The following is a 20,925-nucleotide window of genomic DNA, read 5'->3' on the forward strand; positions in this document are numbered from 1 at the left end:
CTGATCATCATGTCAAAGCAGAGTCCAGTGCGGATAGATGTGCTATATTCGTCGGCGCTTGAGCGCGCTCCATCTTCAGCCTCACAGCCCTGCTGCAGCGATCCGTCCTTCCATGGTATCTCAAAGTCATACATCGTGCTGCCTGTTCCGCCATGTCCTTCCGCCCATTTTTAGCCAGAGCTACCGAGCAAATTACATCCCCGCTATGCTTCCGCCAGAATGCATATGCTACAGTAATTAAGAATACTTTTACATTGCTGGTCATTTGTACAGCCAGTTGTGAACCTGTACCGACGCCTTGCTGTTTGGATGCGGGTGCCAAAATGAAGAGATTTGAAGAAACACGGCGGTATATGCAGAATACTCCCCCTGGATCGGGAGATGGAAAAGGTACAAAGAAAATTGTAAACGTCGCGTGATGCTGACAAGCATTTGAAAAGCGTGTCGAATGGTCAGGCTTAGAAGCCAAAGTTTTCGAGGTCGTCCAGAGTTGTGCTGTGTTCGCTGAGTGAACTCCAGTCGCCCAGCCCGCTGCCGTCCAGGTTCAATTCTAGCTTCGGTGCGTTTGAAAAGGAGCCTCTGCGAACGACGGTCGTGTGCGTGGGGACTTTTGTGAGGGTTGCTTGCGAAGTACTCTCCTCCTCTGGTAAGCTGTATCCCAAGAAACCGCTGTCTTGAGTCGGAGTACTGGGGTTGTTCTCGCGGGAGTCGTCTTCTTCTGTGTGGACACTGACTGGCGCATCGTTGGTGCCTCTGTATCTACGGAGAATGCTGTTGAACCTGCTGACCGGATCGTTCGAGTCGCAACTTGTGTTCGTCCAGGAGCCATCGTCACTTGGAGGGCTTGACCCTTCTGATCCATCTGGACACAACAACTCTGAAAAGTCCTCGTCAGGACAAGCTGACTCCTGGAAATCCTCGTCGCAGCAAACGAGGGGATCATCCTCTGCAAAAGTAGGATTCCGAGCAATATCAGCTGTCAGATTTGGTTGCTTCCAATTATCCGGACCCCAGAACAATTCAGGATGGCTAAGCCCATAGTGACGTTGATCCTCAATGAATGACCCAGTGCCTGGGTAGTATCGGTAATCACCTTCGCAGGTGTAATCCAGCTGGGGAGCGTGCCGCTGATGTTCGAATTTCACAGGTCTCTCAAAAAGGCTGGAATCGTCCTCGTAATAGGTAGCATCCGCCGTAGGCTCAGCGTCTCCTTGGAGCTGGTACATGGGGACATGAGGCCGTTGGTCTGCATAAGGGTTGTGTCGTTGTGGAGCTGCACCGTATCGTCGTCCGGTAGTCTTTTGCATTTGAGGCTGTCCAAACATCTGCGAATAACCATGCCAGTCCTCGTCGTCTGCGGGCAGATGCAACCAACCGTGTGGTTCACCAATGGTCTCAGGTGACTGAGATAGTCCAGGTGATTGTTGGCATTGGATCTCCGGGTCATGATCCTGATAACCTGCCACCGAGTCATTTGGGCTGTGTACGCTCATCGCATGCTCGATTCCGTCATGATCAGCGGAAAGGCCATCGGTATCTCTGTCTGCGTCCGCGTCATCGTCGTGATGATTTTCGTCTCCGTTGGTAAACTTTTGACTTTCGACCCAGCCTGCAACCTCGTTGTCTCTTGTCGAATCCAGCTCCTCGGTCCTGCGGGTGCGAGATTCGTCCGATTGCCAGCATTGCTGATGCGCCCAACAGCCGACGGTCCCATCAGACGTGGGTACATCACGCGAATCTTTGGGCGGTCCATTGGTCGAATCGAACTCCTCCCTTGGCTGTTCTTGAATAGATTCGGGCACGCTTGATGGATTGCTGGAGTCTCCGGGTGTACTACTCTTCTTTTGCTTCTGACTAATCTTCCTCGCAATGCTCGTCAATGACCTCGCCCGGCGCAAGAGACCAGTGACTTTTTCGCGCATGCGTGCAGACTTCATACTGTCTTCGTCGCTAGACGTCCAGGGACGGTCGTTAGACTGGGCAGAGGGGTTTCTCGATGGAGGCCTGATGTCCTCATCAGGTGACGTGGGAATCGACCCTTGATATGGCCGTTTGGCGCTCGAGTTGGAGCTGAAGTCGTGAAAGTCGGGGTTCTCGCATGAGGGCGTTACTGGAGAAGAATACGTTGGGGATGGAGGAGGAGGCTGCGCTTTTCTAGCAAGGGCTTCGAACTTGTTTGGGCGAGGGGTGGAGAAGCGCGCCTGCGGATTCCACGTAAACGCTGGAGTGTCTGCCGGCTGGGGCACAAAGTCCTGGAGGTCTTCGGGAGCTTCTTCACATGGTACGTCGAGGATATTGAGGTCTTCGCCTGGGAGGAAAGGACAGCGTGTAGTCGAGGGCTGCGCGTGATCGCAGAACTCGTAGACGCCATTGACCACATACTGATTGGTTTTGTTAGATGGAGTTTCCCTGGTTGAAGGAGTTCGGATCCAACGGATCAGTCACGCACATGGTACCAGTAAGTGCCCCCCATCCTCAAGCAGCCCTCGCGCTTTTCGGAGGGGCTTTCGAGGTCACCATCGCAGATGATGTCCTTGAAGGTGAAGATGCCGACCCAATTGATGGAGCTCCTCCTTTGGTCCCGTTGGAGCTGATAAGAATGGTTGAAGTTGTCCCACGAGCCCCGTAGCTCGACGGAGAAGGCGTCCAAGGGAACATCGCTGCAGAGGGTGAGAAAAGGGTCTTGAGTGGCAGGGATGGAGAGACGTACACGCGGAAGGTCAAGAGCGTTGTCGACGCAACGCTTCTCATTTTTCCAACCGGTCAGTAGGCTTGGGGCAAACTGGGACGGTGAAGACTGCGGTTGGATGGAGGGACTGCGGACATGGCATCGATTATACTGGACCCCTCAGTTTAGGCGGGCACCTGATTTTGAAGTGTGACAAGGACAATGCCAGTCGGCAGGCTGACCAACAGGGAAAGTCAGAGGTCAAAAGACCGGACGCCGGAACAGTCAGCGGAGGATGTTGGTCGAGAAGGTGCAGCAGCTAAGAGTATCGGCGCGGGTGGCAGGACGCGATCCAGTGGTAGCTGAGGGGACTTGGTCGAATTGGGCAAGCGCCTGAGGTGAGGACCCGACGGGTAGAATTGGTGGCGGGCAACGGATTGGGATTGGAGAAGGAAAAGTGAGAGGTGATGCAGGCTGAGCTGACGGACTGACTTGGCTGCGGTGAGAGGAGAGATTATTGGCAGGCTGAAGTCGCGCAGGCGGCGGGAGGGTGTTGTAGTAGTAAGGTAGTGGGAAATGTCTGAGGTCATTGCAAAGGCAGGCGGGCAGTTCCGCAGTTGGTCTGCCTCTCAGGTGCATTGGTGACAATCTCCTAGCCCCACCGGACCGCCACGAGCCGTTGGAGGCACACGGCGAGGTGGTCAGTGTAACTATCCGTAGAGTGGAAGGTGAAGCTGAAGTCGTCCAAGTAAGGTCCACCGCCAGCCAGGTCCTGGTAGAATCCCGCCGATCATGCTCTCATCCTGACTTCAGCTGCGCACCTGCAGGACGGCCGAGTCCTTGCCGGCTGCTTGCTCACCATCGTTGATTTGCTGATGTTGTTGGAGACAAACTCGAGTCTGAAACGGCTGGCCTAAGGGTAACAAGACGTTGCCGAGTGACCGAGAGAATTCAGGAACAAAACTCAAAACCGGCGTCGCAGCTTGAAGACCCCTGCCACCCGTCGACCTCGCACCTCACACCTCACCCATCACCGGACTCGCCGCCAACCAAGAATTCACCCCTTTCTCCTCTCGTCACCGCTTCAAATTCCATCCCACTCACACCATCTCCATCGACCCGCCACGGGCGCTACCTGTACCTGTGCCGCTGCCGCGTCCGGAGCGACAACCGACGCCCAGCTCATGTTCGCTTATACCGCGAAGGAATTGCGCTACGGCCCGCACGCCATGCCAAGCGCCAAACAACCTCGCCTTCTGTACAACCTCCAGATTTGGCCATGTGCTTGACCTCGCGCTCCCTTCCGCCGTCACACAGTGTCAAGCAAAGCGACGCCCATGCAAGGAGGCCGTCCGGTGGGGTGCATCTCGTCCGCCACGATTCGCGCTGCAGGGGGGACTATTGGTTTGCTGCGAAACCTCCATGTCGATCTCTCATCTCCATCTCCAACGAGGAAATGACGGCTTGCACCAAACTCCCAATCTGCTCGCTCTCCGTCCAAGCGACCCGCCCGGACCTCTCGTCTGCTCCCGAGAAGAACAAAAGCATTTCTGTCGACTGTCGGCCAGCTCCTATAGCGGACCGCATTCCGGACTGCTACCTACTCGACGGTACCCTCTGGCGAATCGCCGTACAACGCCCTGCACGTTTCCGGGTGCCCAAACATCGTATCCTCTGATGCGCATTCCCACCTTCCACCACTGTGCTGCCTGCGGAACCATGTGGATCCGAACAACACGTTGCCGTGGCCGTCTTTGCCGCTGTTGTCTGCCATCAAATCACCCCGGTCGACGGCAATCGCTTCTCTTCCGACATCATCGCTAGTAAACTTCCGCACGTCTGATGTTGGTCAAGGGAACAGCCCTGCCGCGCCGCACCCAGTCTTCACGCCACCTTCACATGTTCCAGGGTCTGCGGCGATCCAGGAACTGAGAGCGAACCGGACAAAACGAAATCCGTGGGAAGCGCCTCCCCACGCGTCATGTTAGATCAACCAAACTCTCCACCTTGGAGTTGCCAAGTCACTAGCTCCGCCGGCCCACAAACGCACAACTTGCCAGCACGCTCTCTGCTATCTCTACGATGCACGAGACCCAAGCAGCCGGTCCTCACCGACAACAGTCAAAGAAGCTCAGATTTACGGCCGCTGGACGTCGTGGGCCGACTAGTTTGCTTTGCTGACGGCAGCGTCAACTGTCATTGGAGCCGTTGCGCGGGCTGCTGCCCTGCAGTCTCACTGCATCAAAAGCGTCCGATACTGTCGGCACCCAGACTTTGCAGGAGCAATTTTCGTTGCTTTTTCCAGTGCATGCTGCCATGTCGGCTTCGCGTCTGCAATGTCGGCGCCTTCTCGCGTCTTGCCGATACGATCACGCACAGCACCCGCTCATGCTCGTCAAGGCCATGTGGTTCTGAAGGTAGGTCTATTGGCTAAATAAGGAAGACCTCAATCATACAACTGCTGGCTAGCGAAAGTTCTCGCCTGCGCAATTATCGTGCCAAACCCATCACTTCCATCCTGCAGCTCCGGGAACTCATGCCTCAACATATCGATATCTTCGATGAGATTGCTGAAAGCCTTATCGAGGCTACTCTTCTCCATATCTTGCTTCATGTTGATCTTGTTCATCAGCTTGTCGAGGCGATCCTCAAAGTCCTGGTGTTTGTTGTTCTGCATCTTGACTTCGAATCTCAGTTTACCAATGACAGCATTGAGGTTATCCCTTTTCTCCAGAATCTGTCCTAGCTCTGTGATTTTGTTGCCGAGTTCGCTGATGTCTTGATCGAGGTCGCTGATCGAGCCACCGAGGTTTCCAATTTCGGATCCAAGATTGTGAATATCCAGTTGGCGAGATTCGAAGTCCTGTTGAAGCTGGCTAATCGAGCCACCAAGATTTTCCATTTCGGATCTGAATTCATGGAATAGCTCATCCAGTTGTCGAAATTGGGCTTGAGCATCAAGGTTGGTTGTGTTGTCACGCTTCGACGCATCCATTTCGCCAACAGCGACATTGGTGCGGCGTTCGATTGCAATGAGCTCCAACGAACAAGGCCCTTGACCATCTCTGCATCCTGCGCACGAATGGCCATGGACTTTAGCCACGCTCGACGCGTTATTGCGTTTGGCACTTGACTGGTCGTTTGATTCGATTTCCTACAACATCAGCTGCTGAGTTGATGAAGGTGCTGCATGATTTTCGCTCACCTCGCGCATAGTCGCGCTTCCATTGCTTGCAGCCTGCATGGCTGGTTTATCTCCCGGTCGAGCGACCGAGTTCGGCGTCTCCGCCGCTGTCCTGTCTCTGGACTGTTCGAGTGCTGCGGACCTCCTCACAGTGTCGCGCGAAGCCGAGTGCTCTGCGGCATCGCTACACCGGCGTTTGGCTGGATTCTGCATTCCTCGGGTTTCTGTGTTGCGATGCCTCTGCAGGTCGAAGCAGTTTGCACGCACAGAAAGTACAAGATATAGGTGTGGCGAGTTTGGAGAACTTTGGACGCCGAAAGAAGGGATGACATGATCTCAGCGCGTCTCCCTGGTACGGTGAACCACTCTTCCGCTACGCCCATCCAACGGTTCTCGTCAACGAGGAGGAGTTCAGTCGTGAGGCCAACCACGGTCGCATCGCTGCGCTGCTCAACACCTGAATGCCGTTTTCAATTCGTCGGCCTCCTGGCTGCCGTTTTATTCGTCGACCTCGGACCTGAAGCCTCGCGATGGAGCTTCAGACGCCTACCTATTTACTTGACGGTCTACTCACTGCCTCAATCGCCTTACTGAGCTAGCCCATTTTCGCTTCTTTCGCGTCGCTCGACATGGCGAGAAGGTTTCTCTTCAAGCGCACGGTCAACTCGTCGACCATTTTGGTCGCTCTGTTCAGGGAGTAGGCATTTTGGTCGCTCTTTTCAGGGAGTAGGTCTTTTGGTCAGTCGTAGACCGCCGCTCGAGCTGATCGTACTGTTCCTTGAGCCTTTTTATGTTGCGTTCGACAAGCCCCTTGACCTCATGCTCTAGCCGTGACTGACGTCTTCCAAGAGGCTCTCAAACTTGGTTTGAATGACTCGTTTTCATCCGGCACTATCTTCTAGTAGCCGTCAGATCGACGAGGGACTTGATTGTGGCCTCCTCACTTTCCCTCTCGCGCATCTCAAGCGCGCTGATGTCGTTGAGGAAGGAGCTTTGACGGAGATGAGACCGCGGTCTGAAGGCGCGTTTGAGCAGGGAGTGAGGAGAAAAGTGGTGCAAAACGTTCACTACAAGGTCACAGGAGGCTTGGATTTGATGGAAGGGAGTGGGTTGGTGGTGAATTCGGGGCGAGGAGCTAGCAGTCAGCAGGTAAGTTGGGTGGACCTGATGAATTAATTCCTTGCTGGATCACAAGCACGCCTGCTTCTTCTGTCTCCTACACATGGGAATTTAAGAAACAAGCAGCCCCCTTTGCTCCAACTGTAGCTGCAGCATCGGACATTTGAATGTGCATTCGAACAATGCACAGTACAGAGACTTGCGTTCCCTTGGGCCAGCCTTCGTCGCGCTTCACCTGTAGACACTCTTGATTTTCTTAGCAAACAATCTTCATCGAGTCTTGCTGACTGGATTCGACAGTACATGAAAAGCTCCCGCATCATGGAACATGGCGACCGTCGTCATTACCGACGCATTCAAGATGCGAATCGGCCTCCATGTAATCGCAGCCTACAAACCGGACTCCGGAGAATTCCTCCAACAGTGAGGTGGGTGCAAGCGACTTGTAGCCAGGCAGAGAGCCACAGTGTAAGTGGTCGTGGCTGTGTTGGCTTGTTGACTGCCCAAATGATGAAGAAACAAACTGCAGCAACCGGTCGACCGTGGTCCTTTTATACCCGCCGCCGGTCATCCTGCCTCCGCTGCTTGGCCTCTATGTCTCCCTCAGGCTCGCGCGCTTGACCCTCGTGTGACCTCTGAGCTGCCAATTTGTCATTTGATTTTGATCAGTCCTCGTGGTATCATCAGTACCCCTGAGACTAGGCAACGACGTAGCAACGCATGTGAGTGGATGATGGGGCAAGTTTTGGAGTATATATTCTCCCCTTTGCGCTCATTGCTGCTGCTTGTTCATCAGTCCTGCAACTGACTTTGGAATTCCATTGAAAGAAGCTCCCCACTTTTGTTGCATCGACGCACATGGCTTCCATATTACTTTCTTGTCTTCTCCTTTCCCTCGCTCGGCGGCGAAGTGCTGCAAAGAGTAGAGTGGGCTTTCGAGAGAATGAGGGTAGTGGGGACAAAGTCACATTCGAAAAACAATGCCGATGTCCCTTTTTATTTTTGCATGATGCTGACTGTTATCGAGACCTGATAGTGATATCCCGTTGCGTAGAGGATCGAGTCTATACAATGGCAGAGGAGCCTCTGCCCTTCCAGGAAAACGGAAAAGCAAACAAATAGTCCGGTACTTTTTGATCCTGGTAACAAGCAGAAAGTAGGCTTCGGATATCCTATCGTTCACCGGGAATGACAACGGTAGCGTGCTGCAGAAGCGCTATCGAGTCGGGAGAGCAGAGAAGCAGTGAGGTATTTATACTCCTCCTCTCTCCATTTGCTCCGGCTATCTCTTACTTGGGAACCACGCGCCTGGTCTCGCGACTCTGTCACACGCACTGTTATCATGCCGGTGACATCACACGTCCACATGCTCAGCGCCATTGGCGACATAGCCCCGGCCCGCCGCCGACGTGGTATAAAAGCCACACACTTCCTCCTCTCATTTCGAATATCACCAGCGCATGCCTTCAGGATGACTTGTATTGCAGATGAGCTAAGTCGTGGTGATGAACTAGAGGCCAGGGTTACTGTTGTGTGGTTTCCTTCTGCGACTCGACTCTTGGGAAGTCCAATGGCTCAAAGCCAGTATGGAGTCGCGTGAGACAGCATCACTGCACAACGATACTGGTTTTCTCAGGGAACTGATATGAGGACGGCGAGACCTGGATGCAATGGAGGATGGTAAACCACCCACGAAGTGGAGAAGAGAGGACGATTTGAGGCATGCCTGAAGAACGAGGCAAACAAAGCCAAAGTCATTGAAATCCATCTATTCTTGGAGAAAATTTGTCACGCTTCCGCATGTTCATTGTTACCAGCGGCAGGCACTTCTTTGGGTCGAAAGAGCAGGAGAAGGGGCAGTCTTTTATACTCCTGACTCCGTCTTCTACTGTCCTCGTGGAGCTTGCTACCTGTGGTCAGGTGCTTGATACCGCATTACATGTGCACAGCGCACTGCTTTGATCAGGTATAAAACCGCTCATGAATGAGCCGACTCTCTTCTTCCGTCTCCATTCCAAAAGGAGCCATGTTGCTCGGGCACGAACACAGGCAAATCGCGTTCATTGAGTACACACTTCCTTTGGCTGGCTCCGTCGGCACATCACAAAGTTAGAGGAAACGGATTGAACAGTCAAAAAATGTCCTTTTCTCTTGTAAGGGCAATAGCAACATCATATCATGCCGCGTAACGACATAATCACCAATGACCGTCAGCACTGGGAACCATCTCTGGGAGATGGCTGAAGAGCAGGTTTGACAAGGCGAGCAAAATGCAGACGATCCCCAGCAGTACCCTTCAATTCGCGATTTTCGCCCAACCAGGAGTACTGTACTTTGGTACGAACGTGTCTTATTACACTGTTGCAGACAACGTCCTCAATCAATTGGAGTGGGAGACCAGAGACGAGAGAAGGCAGGTATTTATACTCGGTCGATCGATGTCATCAGCTGCAGTTGAGCCTTACCCGACTCCCTGGGTCCACGTGTCGCGCTTCGCGCACTCGGATACGGATAAGTTGCTCAAATCATGTCATGGCATCTTCGCCAGTGCTGTTCCGGCATCGCTGTGGTGTCGTGAGCTCAACACAGCTATATATCCTCGCCCTGGTCGTCGTCCTTTCGCAGCAAGTTTTACGCCTGGCATGGCTGAAAAACGCAGCTCAAGAACTCACGGACCTCAATGAGGAAGAATGAACGGCATACTTGGCCGGCGCTGGGGACACAAAATCCAAGAATGCGAGCTACTTTTCTGGCTCCAAGTGTCAGTTGCGCAATTATCAGTACGTGGTGACGTAGCTTGATATTAAGACTGCACATGCTGATCCACGTCGTTGCAAGATGCAGTCAGTTGCAAAGTCAGTTGGCGAGCAAAGATGGTTTGCAGGATCCAGAGGCGCAGGCCGTTGAGCGAAGACTTTGATGCCCCCGAACAAGCCACACAAAGTGGTGTGGGACAAGGAAAGAGAGGCGACAGTGCGACTAGCTCTAGAGCCTTCCACATTCCCACCGAATGCGCAATGCCGCTGGAGAATGGAGGCAGAGTGCCAAGAGGGAGGGCTCTTATACCTGCGAGATCAATCTCGGATGTTGGAAGGAGGGCGCTCGCTCCTTCCTCTCAGACCAATCACGGAAGCGCCAGATTGTTCCGCCGACGCGAGCCTGAGCTATAAAGGCAGGCGCTCATCTGTGGCTTCTACTTTCATTGCCCCTGGCCTTTTGCGCTGTAGGTGGAGAAGCGCACAACGTATACAACAAGCTACACTTGTGAAGATGTCGCGTCGAGTCCCGGAATGATTTTGGTCCCACTCATATTGGCCATGCATCCACGTCCACCCAGAACTTCGACCATTGAGATCGATTGAGGGTGATAATCATTTTCGTCAAGCGATGGCGGATGTAGTTGTGGGGAACGAGGCCGGATGGGCGAAGGAAATCGAAGACGCAGAGCCGCGACCCAGAAAACCCAAGTGGACGTTTTCTGCGTCGACTTTTCTGCAGCATCCAACCCACAACCACCGAGAGTGATGAGAAGAGCGGTCGGTTTGCAGGTGGAAGGCCCTTGATGCGACGCACTCGGTGTCATGTTGGAGAAGGAGTCGCAACGCTGACCATATTTTTATACGCTCAAGTCACGGATGCTTGAATCTTGGGTCTTGTGACACTCATGTATCTCTAGGTATGGAAGGAGCTCGCAACTTTCCTATAAAAGCGTCCCCTGGCACCTCTCCCCCTCTTCAAACTCAAAGCCTCGCGGACCACCAGTGACACACTTTTCCGAGTCTTTCACTGTGGTGTCCATATGACAACCAGTGATATTCTCAGGCTCTTTGAGGCCTGGAACAACCATCATTCGACTTGTTTTACCCGTGTCAACGGATGACGACAGGGAGTGCTCAGGGGTACAGAAATAGGGAAATTCGCCGAGTAGCGTGGACAAACGACGTTGGCGTTCTTGGTACATCCAACATAATGATCATATCCTTCAAGTACTGGAATCATTGTCCGAACAGATGTAGGGGACATCTGAGGGGCACCCCCGAGTCAAAGGGAAGCTGATGATCATGTCTATTCCAGGAGTCTCCCTCCGCCGCGCCCGTCCATACACCCACCAATTCAGATCAAAGCCGCCGTTTTTATATGGACACACATACCCTCAGCCCCGTGATTGTCATCATAGTCCCGTGACAGTCCACGTGATCTGAGCGCATTGTTGAAACCTATAAATCCAGACTGTTTCCCTCCTCTACTTTGCTGGTTCAACACAAGCCTACGAAGCGAGAACAGCTGCGCGGCCTCTGAGCAGTTGGGACTACTGCCTCCCTGTGCTACTGCTGTGCTACTGTTCTGGAACGCCACCACCGATACTTTGGCGCAGGTCAATTTGCGAACATTGACTTTTGGGGGCTGGCTAGGGGTGGAAGTGGAAGTGGTATCTTAAAATGCTGAGCTGCGCAAGTACTGAAATCAAATATCCCAATTCATTTTTGACGCGTGGTGACGGCTGGTTTTGCGCATTGATAGTGTGGACAGAGCAAATGCTGGCATGAAGCCAGACAGGGGTGGAAGGCACAAAGGAAGGAGCGAACAGACTCTCTCGCAAAAAGGACGAGTACTTGAGTTTGACGTACTTGCAGCGCAGGAGCAACAGTACTGATCGAACTCTTCAACTGTCGATTCGAACGACCAGGTAGTTGATGTGAGACCCCTAAACCACACCTCAAGCAGGAGCCTTTTATACTCCTAAGCGTTGACCCGCGCTCATCAGTCACTTGAGCTCTGGTCACAAGACTTCTTGCCTGCTCAGTACCAGACAGCAGAATTGAGAAGTTCAATCTGGAAGGTCCTCGTCACGCGCCTCCCACGGACCTCCTGAACGGGCGAACCGGCGAATCAGCTGGGTCCGCGGCGGCGATGAGAGTATAATAACCCTCTCCCTTCTCATGGGTAGTACTACTCGACAGCCTGCAGCATGTGCTCAATTAAGTAGAAGCTTCTCAGTCCCTTATGAACTTGCCAAAAGGTTTCACAAACCCATCCACTGCTTCTTTTTTCAGTTCGTTCCCTTGCGCTACGTGTTGCCTGCGTTGAGTTCAACACAACTGCAAATGTCTGAGACCTTCATCCTCTCACGTCGGTGCTGAACATTGCCACAATGCGCTGCAATACAATTCGCCACCAGAATTTTCACATTCCCAACTTTTCATCCTTGATCCTCACCCGGAAGGTCAAACAGAGCAAAAGATCCGGGAAACAGTGGAAAGCTTCATGGAAGTTGGTCTTCCCAGTGCAACATGCCTTTCGACCACTGGAGTGGAAACAGGAGAGGCTTGCATTGCTCCAAGATCAGGATGCAGCCCACCTTTTATACCTCTCGCAAGCGGAGTAGCACGGCTCAGCCCAACGGTGACGCACGTGCGCCTCCGGCAGCTAGCCGCAAATGGAGGCAAGAAGTCCCGTGGAGTGTCCGCATGCCCCACTCCGCCTTGTCTCGGGCCTACGGTTGCGAGACCGGGCCGCAGAGGCCATTGGGCGAGCGGTATAAAAGGCTGCCCTCCTGCTCCTGATGGACTGCAAGCAGTTCATGCTCGGCGTCGAAATACATTCGCAGCCGGCTAGGGTACTTGGCCTTTGGTCACTCGAAGAGGAATGTCTCCTACTGTGGGAGAGATGCGGCGTCCATCCTCGCAACTCTCGCATCCAGACACCAGGCTCGCCAATTCAACGTCAGCAAGAAGGAGAATCTTCGACACTCCCTTCATGAGCCGTCCCACAGCATCTCCAGCCGAAGATTGTCGAACAACAACATCAAGCCACAAAGATGATCGGGAAAGAGAGCAACGAGAGACGTGGAAACAGCCTCCCGCGAAGCAGCCACCGACAGTGCACTGCTGAAGTGAAATCTTCTCCACAGTCTGTTCGTTCGTCGACTGCAGTAGCCACCACAGTGACGTAGGATTCTCTGTGATGGTACAGGAGCCTTGGATTCATTTGCCGTTGACAGAAAAGAGGAAGAGAAGGCTGGAGAAGTCGTGGTTTTATACCTCGCATGTGGCGCTATGTCAGTCACGGGACACATAGAAGGTGAATCCTAGGATCAGAAGCAAGTGGAACACTCACACTTCCTAGGCATCACTCAGCCTCATGAATTAACCACCTTTACGATGGAGGACATGTGAATGGTGCGTGCTCGCGCTGTTGGAGTATATAAACCCCCGCCTCCCTCCGCTCCTCTCTCCTTTCCTCCACAAGAGACTCTTGGTCAGCCAAAGATACACACGGTATCCCAGCAAACTTGTCCGTGGGGCTACAGGCTCTTGGATTCCCTACTGGTGGGGTTGGCTCGACGTCCGAAAATGACAGCGACTTTTGGGAGTTTCGGTCGTGGCGGTTTACTTCTCATATTTCATGGGTTGTCGACTCCTGTTCGTCATGTGCGTTTGTTTCTTTGCCGTCGTCAGCCAGTGAAGTTGTTCGGCAGTGTAATCTCTTGAGAATGTCCCTCGGACACAACGCTATGATGAGAGAGATCAAGAATGGCGCATCTATACCATCACGTCAGCAAGCAAAGGTGAGAGGCAGGCAAACAGACAAGACAAAGAGGTAATAGTGAGATACCTAGACCAAACATCAATCCCATACGCAAGCAACAAGAGCATCCTCACACACAATCGACAAAAAGCCAAGCGCTGCGCTTTCAAAACGACAAATGCGTTTGTCACACACACACACACTACCAAGGCAACAACGACAGGGAAAGATAGTCAAGAAGGGAAGAGGGAAGACAGGAGTAGAGGAAATTAGATTCAAAGAAAAAAACCCCAAAGACGAGCAAGAAAAACCGGGCTAGGCTGAATCAACAGGATGATGCTACGAGCAAATCCGTCCGACCATCCACTTCATCCGTCCGTCCAATCAATCCATCAATCAATCCGTCTTCCCTGTTCCGTCTGTCCATCATTAAACCTGACTGGTATCTCGCAGCACCCAACAATCCGTTCGTCCGTCTGTCCGTCTGTCCGTCAATCCGTTCCGTTCGTCCATACACAACAACAGTACAAACCCGCCACCGCAAAGGTATCGAGAGGGAGGGTGAGAAATTAGGAGAGGGAGGGGAGGGAGGAGATGCAGAGGGCGAGAAGAGTTGGAGCAATTTCCAACGAGTCCGTACAGCCGTGCCAAAAGCGGGTATTCAATTGTCCGAAACCTCATCACCGACTACCAAACTAGGTGGCAAACGTTTACGACTTGCTGGTAAACTTCTCCTTGAGCCTGCCGAAGAAGCTCTTGCGCTTCTTCTTGCGCTCCTCGCTGGCAATCGTGTCGGCACCCTTGTCGCTCTTTGCGGGCGTGGCAGGGGGAGACTGGTGCGAAGCGGCGCCATTACCCTCGGGCTTGGCCTCTTCAGCGCCCTCTCCCGACTTGGCAGGAACAGCAGTCGTCTCAGTGCCATCAGTGACGATGGGCTGAGTCTGGTTCTCGGTGCCGCCGTGGGTCTGGTTGAAGTTGAGGCCATTGTTGGGCGCAGAGACGGCTTGAGACTGCTTCGCAACCTGTTCCGACTTGGTAATCTCGGTTGTAGCGGGCTGTTCAGCGCTGGCGTTTAGACCTCCATTCGCAGGAGCATCACTGCTGGCAGCGGCGGGGGATTCAGTCGTGGGAGCTGGAGCGGTGGCAGCCAGGGCGGCGCTCTCAGAGGGAGCGGGGTTAGCGACTTCGTCAGTCGGCTTGACCTCCTTCTTGAGCTCATCCTCAACAATCTTCTTCTCCTTGATGGCTTCGGGGTTGGTGGCCGCCTCGGGGGCTTCATCGGCTTTGGAAATCGACTCCTTGACGACGTCGGGAACTTCGCCAGAAGAGGGTGCGGCTGGCGTCAACGAAGCAGCACCCTTGTGCTTGAGCTCGTCTTCAAATTCCTTCTTGTCGGCGACAGCTTCGGGGTTGGCGACGGCCTCGGGGCTCTCGTGAGCCTTCTCAATCGAGTTGGACACGGCAGCGGGGACTCCCGGGAACTCGGCCTCGGGCTCACCCGTTGCGTTTGACTCGGGAACCTTGGTCAAGAGCTCCTGCTCGACATCCTTCTTTTCCGACACGGCTTCGGCATTAGCAGCCGCCTCGGGACTCGCGTGGGCATCCTTGAAAGAGTCGGAGACTGGCTCAGGGACACCCTTAGATGCTGATCCGTTCGCGGCAGCGTTGTTGGCAAGCTCCTTCAAGTCATTTGTGGGGGAAGTCGAAGAGTTGAGCGTCTCCTTGACCTTGGCGGTGCCTTCAGTGGCAGTCTCCGCAGCTTTGCTGCCTGCGACGTAAGCAGCGCCACCAGCGACTGCACCGGCGGCGGCGAGACCACCAACAACAGTACCGGCAACCTTGCCGGCAGCTTCACCGGTTGTTTCGTTTTCGGCAGCGGCAGGAGCTTCAGGGACCTTTTCGTGCAACTCCTCCTCAACCTGCTTCTTCTCGTCGACAGCAGTAGCATTTGCAGAGGCCTCGGGCGAAGCATGCGCCTGCTCTTGACTCTCCGCGACAACCTCGGGCACGCTGCGGGGCTGAATTGGAACTTGGCCGGCGAGAGCAGCGGTCGTGCTCTCGGAATGCACAGACTGTATCGCGACGCCAGGATCGGCCTGAGCGACGCTCACATCTCCGCCCATTGGCAGGCTGGACTCGGGAATTGTAGTGCTTGTCAGACCTGGAATGTCAAACAGGCTTGGACCCCGGTCCTTTTCAGGAGTGACGACGGGGCCAAGCTGCGGCGGCACATTGTCGCCCTTCTCGTATGACTCTTTGTCCAGAGTGACCTTGCTGTTAATGTCCTTTGCGGTGACGTCGCTGGGAATCTTTTCGCCAGGCGCCAGCGAGACGGGGTTGCCGGCCGTGTCGCTCGCAGGCAACGGGGTGACGCTGAACGTCTGGTTGCCCTCGTCCTGCTTCTTGAGCTCCTCGTCGTCCTTGACGGTCGACTGGATTGTGTTGGAGGTGATGTTGGCGGCGTCGGGGACGGGCTCGCCGGGGGCCAGCTTGATGGGGTTCGCGTCGCCGTTAGAAGCGGGAATGGGATTTACAGAGAATTGCTGGGCCTCGTTGGCGGGCGTCTCGATGAAGGCACCGGGGACGGCGTCGGGGCCTGGCGTCTCTTTTGGCTGCTCACCGGCGAGCTGGGCGGTGGTGGAGTCGGGGGCGGCGGAGGACATGGTGTGGAATTGGGGGTCGGAGGAAGAGGGCTTCAAGTCGGAGGGGTAGAGGACGTTGTTATATATTCCGTGGCCGTCGTCTTCTTGAGGAGCAGACTGGTTCGTGACCCAGTTACCGTCGACGACAAACTGTGCGGGGGCTGGTTAGCGGTGTGTGCGGCCAAGATTTGCGCAGGGCTGTGGGAACAGGAAGTGGGAAGTGGGCGCATCTCACCTTATACTGGACCTTTTCGTCATTTGCGGGCAAATGGACTGTCTTTTCAAAGGCGCCATCAGGCTGCTTGTCAAGCTTGACACTCTTGGCCCAGTCGTCAAAGGTACCCGTGACGTGAACTTCGGTAGCCGGATGTTCCCTGATTCAAACAATGATCAGCCTCGCGCAATGTCGGGCGGAGTCAGTTGCCGTACCACCTGAAAGTGTAGCTGCCCATTGTCGGCTGTGGGTCGCGCAGACAATTCAGGCCTTGCAGACAGAGCAGAGAGGAGCAAAGAGGGAAATAGGACGAGGGGTGGCAACCAGGAAACTAAGCAGAGGCAGGTGTGGGAGGGCAATCAGAGAGCAGAGAGCAGCAGACAATGGGACAACGGGCGTCGTCGCAGCGGACGTTATCGGCGCAATTGCAGCTGCACTGGGGCTCGTGCGCAGCCGTGTAAGGTTCCCACAGGTCCAGTCGTGATACAGCAGCAGCAGCGCAACAAGCTGAGTGCGGTGAGTTCTGGAGAGGCGGTGCGCAGGTGTCGAGGTGGTGTGGGAGATGATGGATCGAGGCGATGTGCGGCGCAGCGAGCAGGACGACGTATCGCTTCTGGGAGAAAAAGCAAACACGGATGGACTTGGAGGTAAGATATATGAGCGGCAACCAAGTCATCAACGTTGAAGCAGCAACACCACCGCAAGCTGCCCAGCTCCATGACGCATGTCATCATCAAGCTAGCGAACCCCCGCCTTTTTTGGGAGGCCTCGGCCTGTTTGCCGCCGCGACCATCCCTACCAAGTCATCGACCTTATCGTCTGCTTGTGCTGTGCCACTGTGTCGCTGCGCCGCAAGCCTCGACAAAGATGGCGTCGGACTTTTTTGCTTTTGTTCGTCTGATGCCATCCAACACCACATGCGGCAGTCCAACAGTTTATATACATACTACTGCTTGCTGCGCCTTGTCTTTGTCTGCGCCATCCATCAAACCGCGCCGACCAACATTGCCAACGTGTTTAGCCGTCACCGCCTTCCCTACCAACGTCCTCTTCTGCGACACCCATTGGTTGCGGCCCGCTCCGCTCCACTCCCTCTCTCCAGGACATGTCTGCTCATGCTCGCCGTTTCACCCTCGACTGTGACAGTCCAAGACATCAATCCCTTCTTTCGCTCTGAATGTGCCAAGTGCTTCGCCTGCACCCTGGAACGGCCCGTCGAGGGTCCATCCGATCTCACTAGCTGCACACGTCGCCAAGTTTCATTCTCACGTCCAAAAGGACCAATCTTGACGAATGCCTGAGCTCAAAGCTAATTGCGCATTGCCTTCAGGTTTGGATGCTTCTATTTCGACGTCTACAGAAATACCAAACAATTGTCCATGGCCAACTTCAATGACTTGACATTTTGACTCTGCGTTGGTGCCAGAATGACTACATATGCCAAGGCTTACCGTCCTCCACCTGTCCTTCACGCCAACCCCGTTGAGCGAGCAGGATTGCTACTCGTTTCAGGCATTCAACGTCGTTGAACTTTGGAAATCCTTTAGTCTCGGCACCCATCTATAAGCACCGCTCTTCTCCACTTTTCCTCTATTCCAGCACTTCCAATTTTGTCTTCCATCACTTGACAATCACCATTTTCGTCTCCGTAGTCCAGATCAATAGCGAATATCCGATCAAAGACGAGACAGAATTTGAAAAGTCCTGGCTGGTCGCTCCAATTGACCAATTCCAACCACTCCGGCAGGCCGTTGAGAAAAGATACTTCCCTTCCACGTCATGGCTCGAGTACTGGATACGCGGGAACACTTGACCAAAACCCATCACAGGGTGTCGGCAATCATCACTGAGGATGCCAGGCTCAAGAACTTTGATGATGTGTCTGGTACGTTCTCTTTGCATCTCTACCCTTCTCCAGCCTTCTAACAACACTTCTAGTCAATCGATACCCGCACATCTTCAATAGCCAGCCCCTGTTTACGATCCCCTCCATTGACGAAGTCCTGCACTTTTCCCGCAGAGAACGCCCCACGCGGCCGCCGCTCAAGCACCACTTCGACGTGCCCGTGAGCATCCCGGAGTCATTCACCGAGCAAGACTTGCTCCCATTCCGCTTCGACGAGGCACCGCGGCCGCGCCACAGGCCCAACTGCATCGCAGTGAGCATCTACAACGCCATGGAACAAGGCTACTCGGACCCAGTCCAGCGGGGAGACGACACCATCCTGCTGCCCTATCACCCTGCCAGGCCGACGTACGACATGCTGGCGTGCCAGACCGAGCCGCGTCCGCAAACGTTGGCTGACCTGGTCGACCAGTACCAGGGGCTACATCGCTGCAACTCGTGGGATTCGCTCTCTTCCCGCAACAGCACCGCCAATCTGTACACTATCCGAGAGGAGCCCGAGCCGCCAGAGTCGAATGTCCATGTGCCCATCTTGCACCTCTCGAAGCTCGCCATGGTGCGCCGGCGCCCGGTGGGCTCTCGAAAACCCCTGTCCAAGTCGCGAGCGCGATGATGGCAGATTGCAGTGGTTTGAGGGAGTATATTCTTCTGTTTTTTGTTGGTAGCTTCGTTTGACAGTCACCTCGACAGTCACCCTTCTAGTTCTTTATATCGTTGGAAAGAAAAAGTTCTCTTGCCTACCTGAAGCCTCCAGGGGCAGTTTGGTTTGCGCCAATGGATTGGTACAGCATCCATGGCATCCGCTTTTGGCAGCAGTGGGTAGCGCTAACGCGCGATTGATACATTCACTTCTGAAAGTGAATGCTCGCTTCTTACATGTAGTTTATAATTCTCTTCTGTTCAAAATTCAAACGCGCTTTCATCTCACATCTACGCGCATCACCACATCGTCTTCACCCTCACGCCAGTATCTTGACCTGATTGCGCTTTACATTACCTTCAGACTCTCTCAGCCAACTGTCAAGATGCCGTCGTCTTCTCCCACCAACAGCAGCGGTAAGTGCAAGAAGCTTACCCATACACGTGCCCGCGCGCTCAAGGAGCCATCGACTGCATGCGCCTTCACACTTGAGGGATAATTGCTCTGGGCAGGCCCAGTACTCCTATCTACGCTCAGGGAGTAATGGACTACGCGCGCACCTGCACCCGTGAAATCTTCAAGTCAACTACGCATCTACTCAAGGAGCATTCAAGCGCCTACCACGCGCGCCTTTGAGAATGACCAAGTCCAAATGCTAACGTATGTACGAGGAGCAGCCAACCGCAAGCCGGGCGACCACACGCCCAAGAACCCAAGTCCCCTCCGCCAGGTCATGACCATGGACAGTCTGGGCTCGGTACCCAGGCTGCTGCCCGCACCTCCACCAAAGCTAAAGTTGAAGCTGCGCCTGCGCGACCGCAGCAGCAGCAACAACAACAGCACGCCGGTCGCTAGCTCGGGGCCTGCTGCTCTCCCAGCTCCCGCCCCAGCCGGCGCTATCTCAGCTCCCGCCCCAGAGGAGGAGGACCCGTTCGCGGGTGAGAAAGCTGGTGCGCTGCCGGCTGGACAAGAAGACATCTCATCCACCGCGGCATCCAGCGAGGCATATGCAGCCGATGACGATGACGACGACAACTCCCTGCCTCCGCCACCACCACCATCACCCACCACCGTGCCCGCGCGCACGATCACTCCCCATGCGCGCCGCTCGAGGCGAAATGCACAGCCGGAAGACAGCGCCGAGCTGCCCGCCGCGCCGACCACCACCACCACAGCCGCACGAGTCTTGGGGAAGCTCCCCGGTGTCTTTGACGACGAGGATGAAGATGGAAATGAGGAGAAGGAGGAGGGAGAGGCGGACGAGGAGAAGGAAGAGGGAGAGGAGGACAAGGAGATGGAGAGAATGGCGCGGCGCCGTGAGCGCAAGTTCGGCCGCGCGAAAAAGCGCGAGGAGGACAGAGCGGCTCTGGCGCGCATTGAACGCTACGAGCGTGCACATCTTGAGAGGGCCAGGGAGCAGCGCAGCCAGGCTGTCCTGCAGTGGCTGGGTGGCACCAGGGAGGACGCGTCGAGCAGTGATGAGGACGAGGAGGAGAAAGGGGACCCCCGTGCTGCTGCGGGCAGTCCTGGTCTGCCGGGCTTCCTGGCGCCCCGCAACAGCAACAGCAGCAGCAGCAACAACGACGACAGTTCTCGTCGGCCGGAGCGCGGCGCGCCGGAGACCTCTTCTGGCTTCACCGACCGCCGCTTTGCGCCGCCCCCGTTCCCGCCGCCGACCCGTTTGCTGCCGTCGCCGCCTGAGCTGGACCGCCCAAGCAAGAAGGAGAGTCGCCCGGAGGGTAAGGAAGAGGCCAAATGTGGTGATGGAGGAGATGAGAAGATGGAGCCAGCCGGGGAGTAGAGGAGGGGCTTTGGCCCATGAGAGACGAGGTTTGCTGGAGGAAAGGGGAGGGCTGTGGGGTATGGATTACTCTGGAGGAGAAAAGCTGGGGGAGCTTAGGAGAACGCAACCAGCTAAATAGTTAAGTGAAAAAGCAGGACAGGCTCTGAATTCAGATTTGAAAAGACGTGGCCCAAGAGAAACTTGTGCTATTTTGATTTTACGGAGACGATTGTGGTTACTG

General features: G+C 54.7%; 9 protein-coding genes across 9 annotated transcripts; 5 read left to right on the forward strand and 4 right to left on the reverse strand.

Moving 5' to 3' along the window:
• Positions 1 to 458: 458 nt before the first annotated feature.
• BKA78DRAFT_296401 (uncharacterized protein) lies at positions 459 to 2,751 on the reverse strand (the record flags this gene model as incomplete). Its single annotated transcript, XM_066886615.1, has 3 exons — positions 459 to 2,381; positions 2,450 to 2,660; positions 2,711 to 2,751. 3 exons carry the CDS (start codon positions 2,749 to 2,751, stop codon positions 459 to 461), a joined length of 2,175 nt encoding a protein of 724 aa, XP_066743375.1.
• A 2,363-nt stretch (positions 2,752 to 5,114) lies between these two features.
• Positions 5,115 to 5,912, reverse strand: BKA78DRAFT_353606 (uncharacterized protein; the record flags this gene model as incomplete). Its single annotated transcript, XM_066891591.1, has 2 exons — positions 5,115 to 5,822; positions 5,874 to 5,912. The coding sequence occupies 2 exons, from the start codon at positions 5,910 to 5,912 to the stop codon at positions 5,115 to 5,117; spliced, it is 747 nt and encodes a 248-aa protein (XP_066743376.1).
• Positions 5,913 to 7,567: 1,655 nt separating this feature from the next.
• BKA78DRAFT_316668 (uncharacterized protein) lies at positions 7,568 to 8,181 on the forward strand. Its single transcript, XM_066888636.1, has 2 exons — positions 7,568 to 7,752; positions 7,811 to 8,181. The coding sequence occupies exon 2, from the start codon at positions 7,830 to 7,832 to the stop codon at positions 8,091 to 8,093; it is 264 nt and encodes an 87-aa protein (XP_066743377.1). The 5' UTR covers positions 7,568 to 7,752; positions 7,811 to 7,829; the 3' UTR covers positions 8,094 to 8,181.
• A 2,046-nt stretch (positions 8,182 to 10,227) lies between these two features.
• Positions 10,228 to 10,554, reverse strand: BKA78DRAFT_296404 (uncharacterized protein; the record flags this gene model as incomplete). The annotated part of the gene is made up of 1 exon (XM_066886616.1): positions 10,228 to 10,554. The coding sequence occupies one exon, from the start codon at positions 10,552 to 10,554 to the stop codon at positions 10,228 to 10,230; it is 327 nt and encodes a 108-aa protein (XP_066743378.1).
• Positions 10,555 to 10,784: 230 nt separating this feature from the next.
• On the forward strand, positions 10,785 to 11,184 carry BKA78DRAFT_316672 (uncharacterized protein). The gene has a single exon (XM_066888637.1). The coding sequence runs from the start codon at positions 10,848 to 10,850 to the stop codon at positions 11,025 to 11,027; it is 180 nt and encodes a 59-aa protein (XP_066743379.1). The 5' UTR covers positions 10,785 to 10,847; the 3' UTR covers positions 11,028 to 11,184.
• A 3,025-nt stretch (positions 11,185 to 14,209) lies between these two features.
• Positions 14,210 to 17,027, reverse strand: BKA78DRAFT_283775 (uncharacterized protein; the record flags this gene model as incomplete). The annotated part of the gene is made up of 4 exons (XM_066885676.1): positions 16,571 to 17,027; positions 16,377 to 16,515; positions 15,227 to 16,291; positions 14,210 to 15,175 (listed from the first exon to the last, which is right to left on the reverse strand). Exons 1-4 carry the CDS (start codon positions 16,591 to 16,593, stop codon positions 14,210 to 14,212), a joined length of 2,193 nt encoding a protein of 730 aa, XP_066743380.1. The 5' UTR covers positions 16,594 to 17,027.
• Positions 17,028 to 17,098: 71 nt separating this feature from the next.
• BKA78DRAFT_316677 (uncharacterized protein) lies at positions 17,099 to 17,656 on the forward strand (the record flags this gene model as incomplete). The annotated part of the gene is made up of 1 exon (XM_066888638.1): positions 17,099 to 17,656. A coding segment is annotated over one exon (558 nt), but the record flags the coding sequence as incomplete, so codon positions are not given.
• A 107-nt stretch (positions 17,657 to 17,763) lies between these two features.
• BKA78DRAFT_316678 (uncharacterized protein) lies at positions 17,764 to 19,207 on the forward strand. Its single transcript, XM_066888639.1, has 2 exons — positions 17,764 to 18,240; positions 18,294 to 19,207. The coding sequence occupies exons 1-2, from the start codon at positions 18,135 to 18,137 to the stop codon at positions 18,872 to 18,874; spliced, it is 687 nt and encodes a 228-aa protein (XP_066743382.1). The 5' UTR covers positions 17,764 to 18,134; the 3' UTR covers positions 18,875 to 19,207.
• Positions 19,208 to 19,553: 346 nt separating this feature from the next.
• BKA78DRAFT_296407 (uncharacterized protein) lies at positions 19,554 to 20,702 on the forward strand (the record flags this gene model as incomplete). The annotated part of the gene is made up of 1 exon (XM_066886617.1): positions 19,554 to 20,702. The coding sequence occupies one exon, from the start codon at positions 19,554 to 19,556 to the stop codon at positions 20,700 to 20,702; it is 1,149 nt and encodes a 382-aa protein (XP_066743383.1).
• Between the last annotated feature and the right edge of the window lie 223 nt (positions 20,703 to 20,925).

This window comes from Phyllosticta capitalensis, assembly GCF_038381095.1.
Source record: "Phyllosticta capitalensis strain CBS 128856 chromosome Unknown BKA78scaffold_6, whole genome shotgun sequence".
NCBI lineage: Eukaryota > Fungi > Ascomycota > Dothideomycetes > Botryosphaeriales > Phyllostictaceae > Phyllosticta > Phyllosticta capitalensis.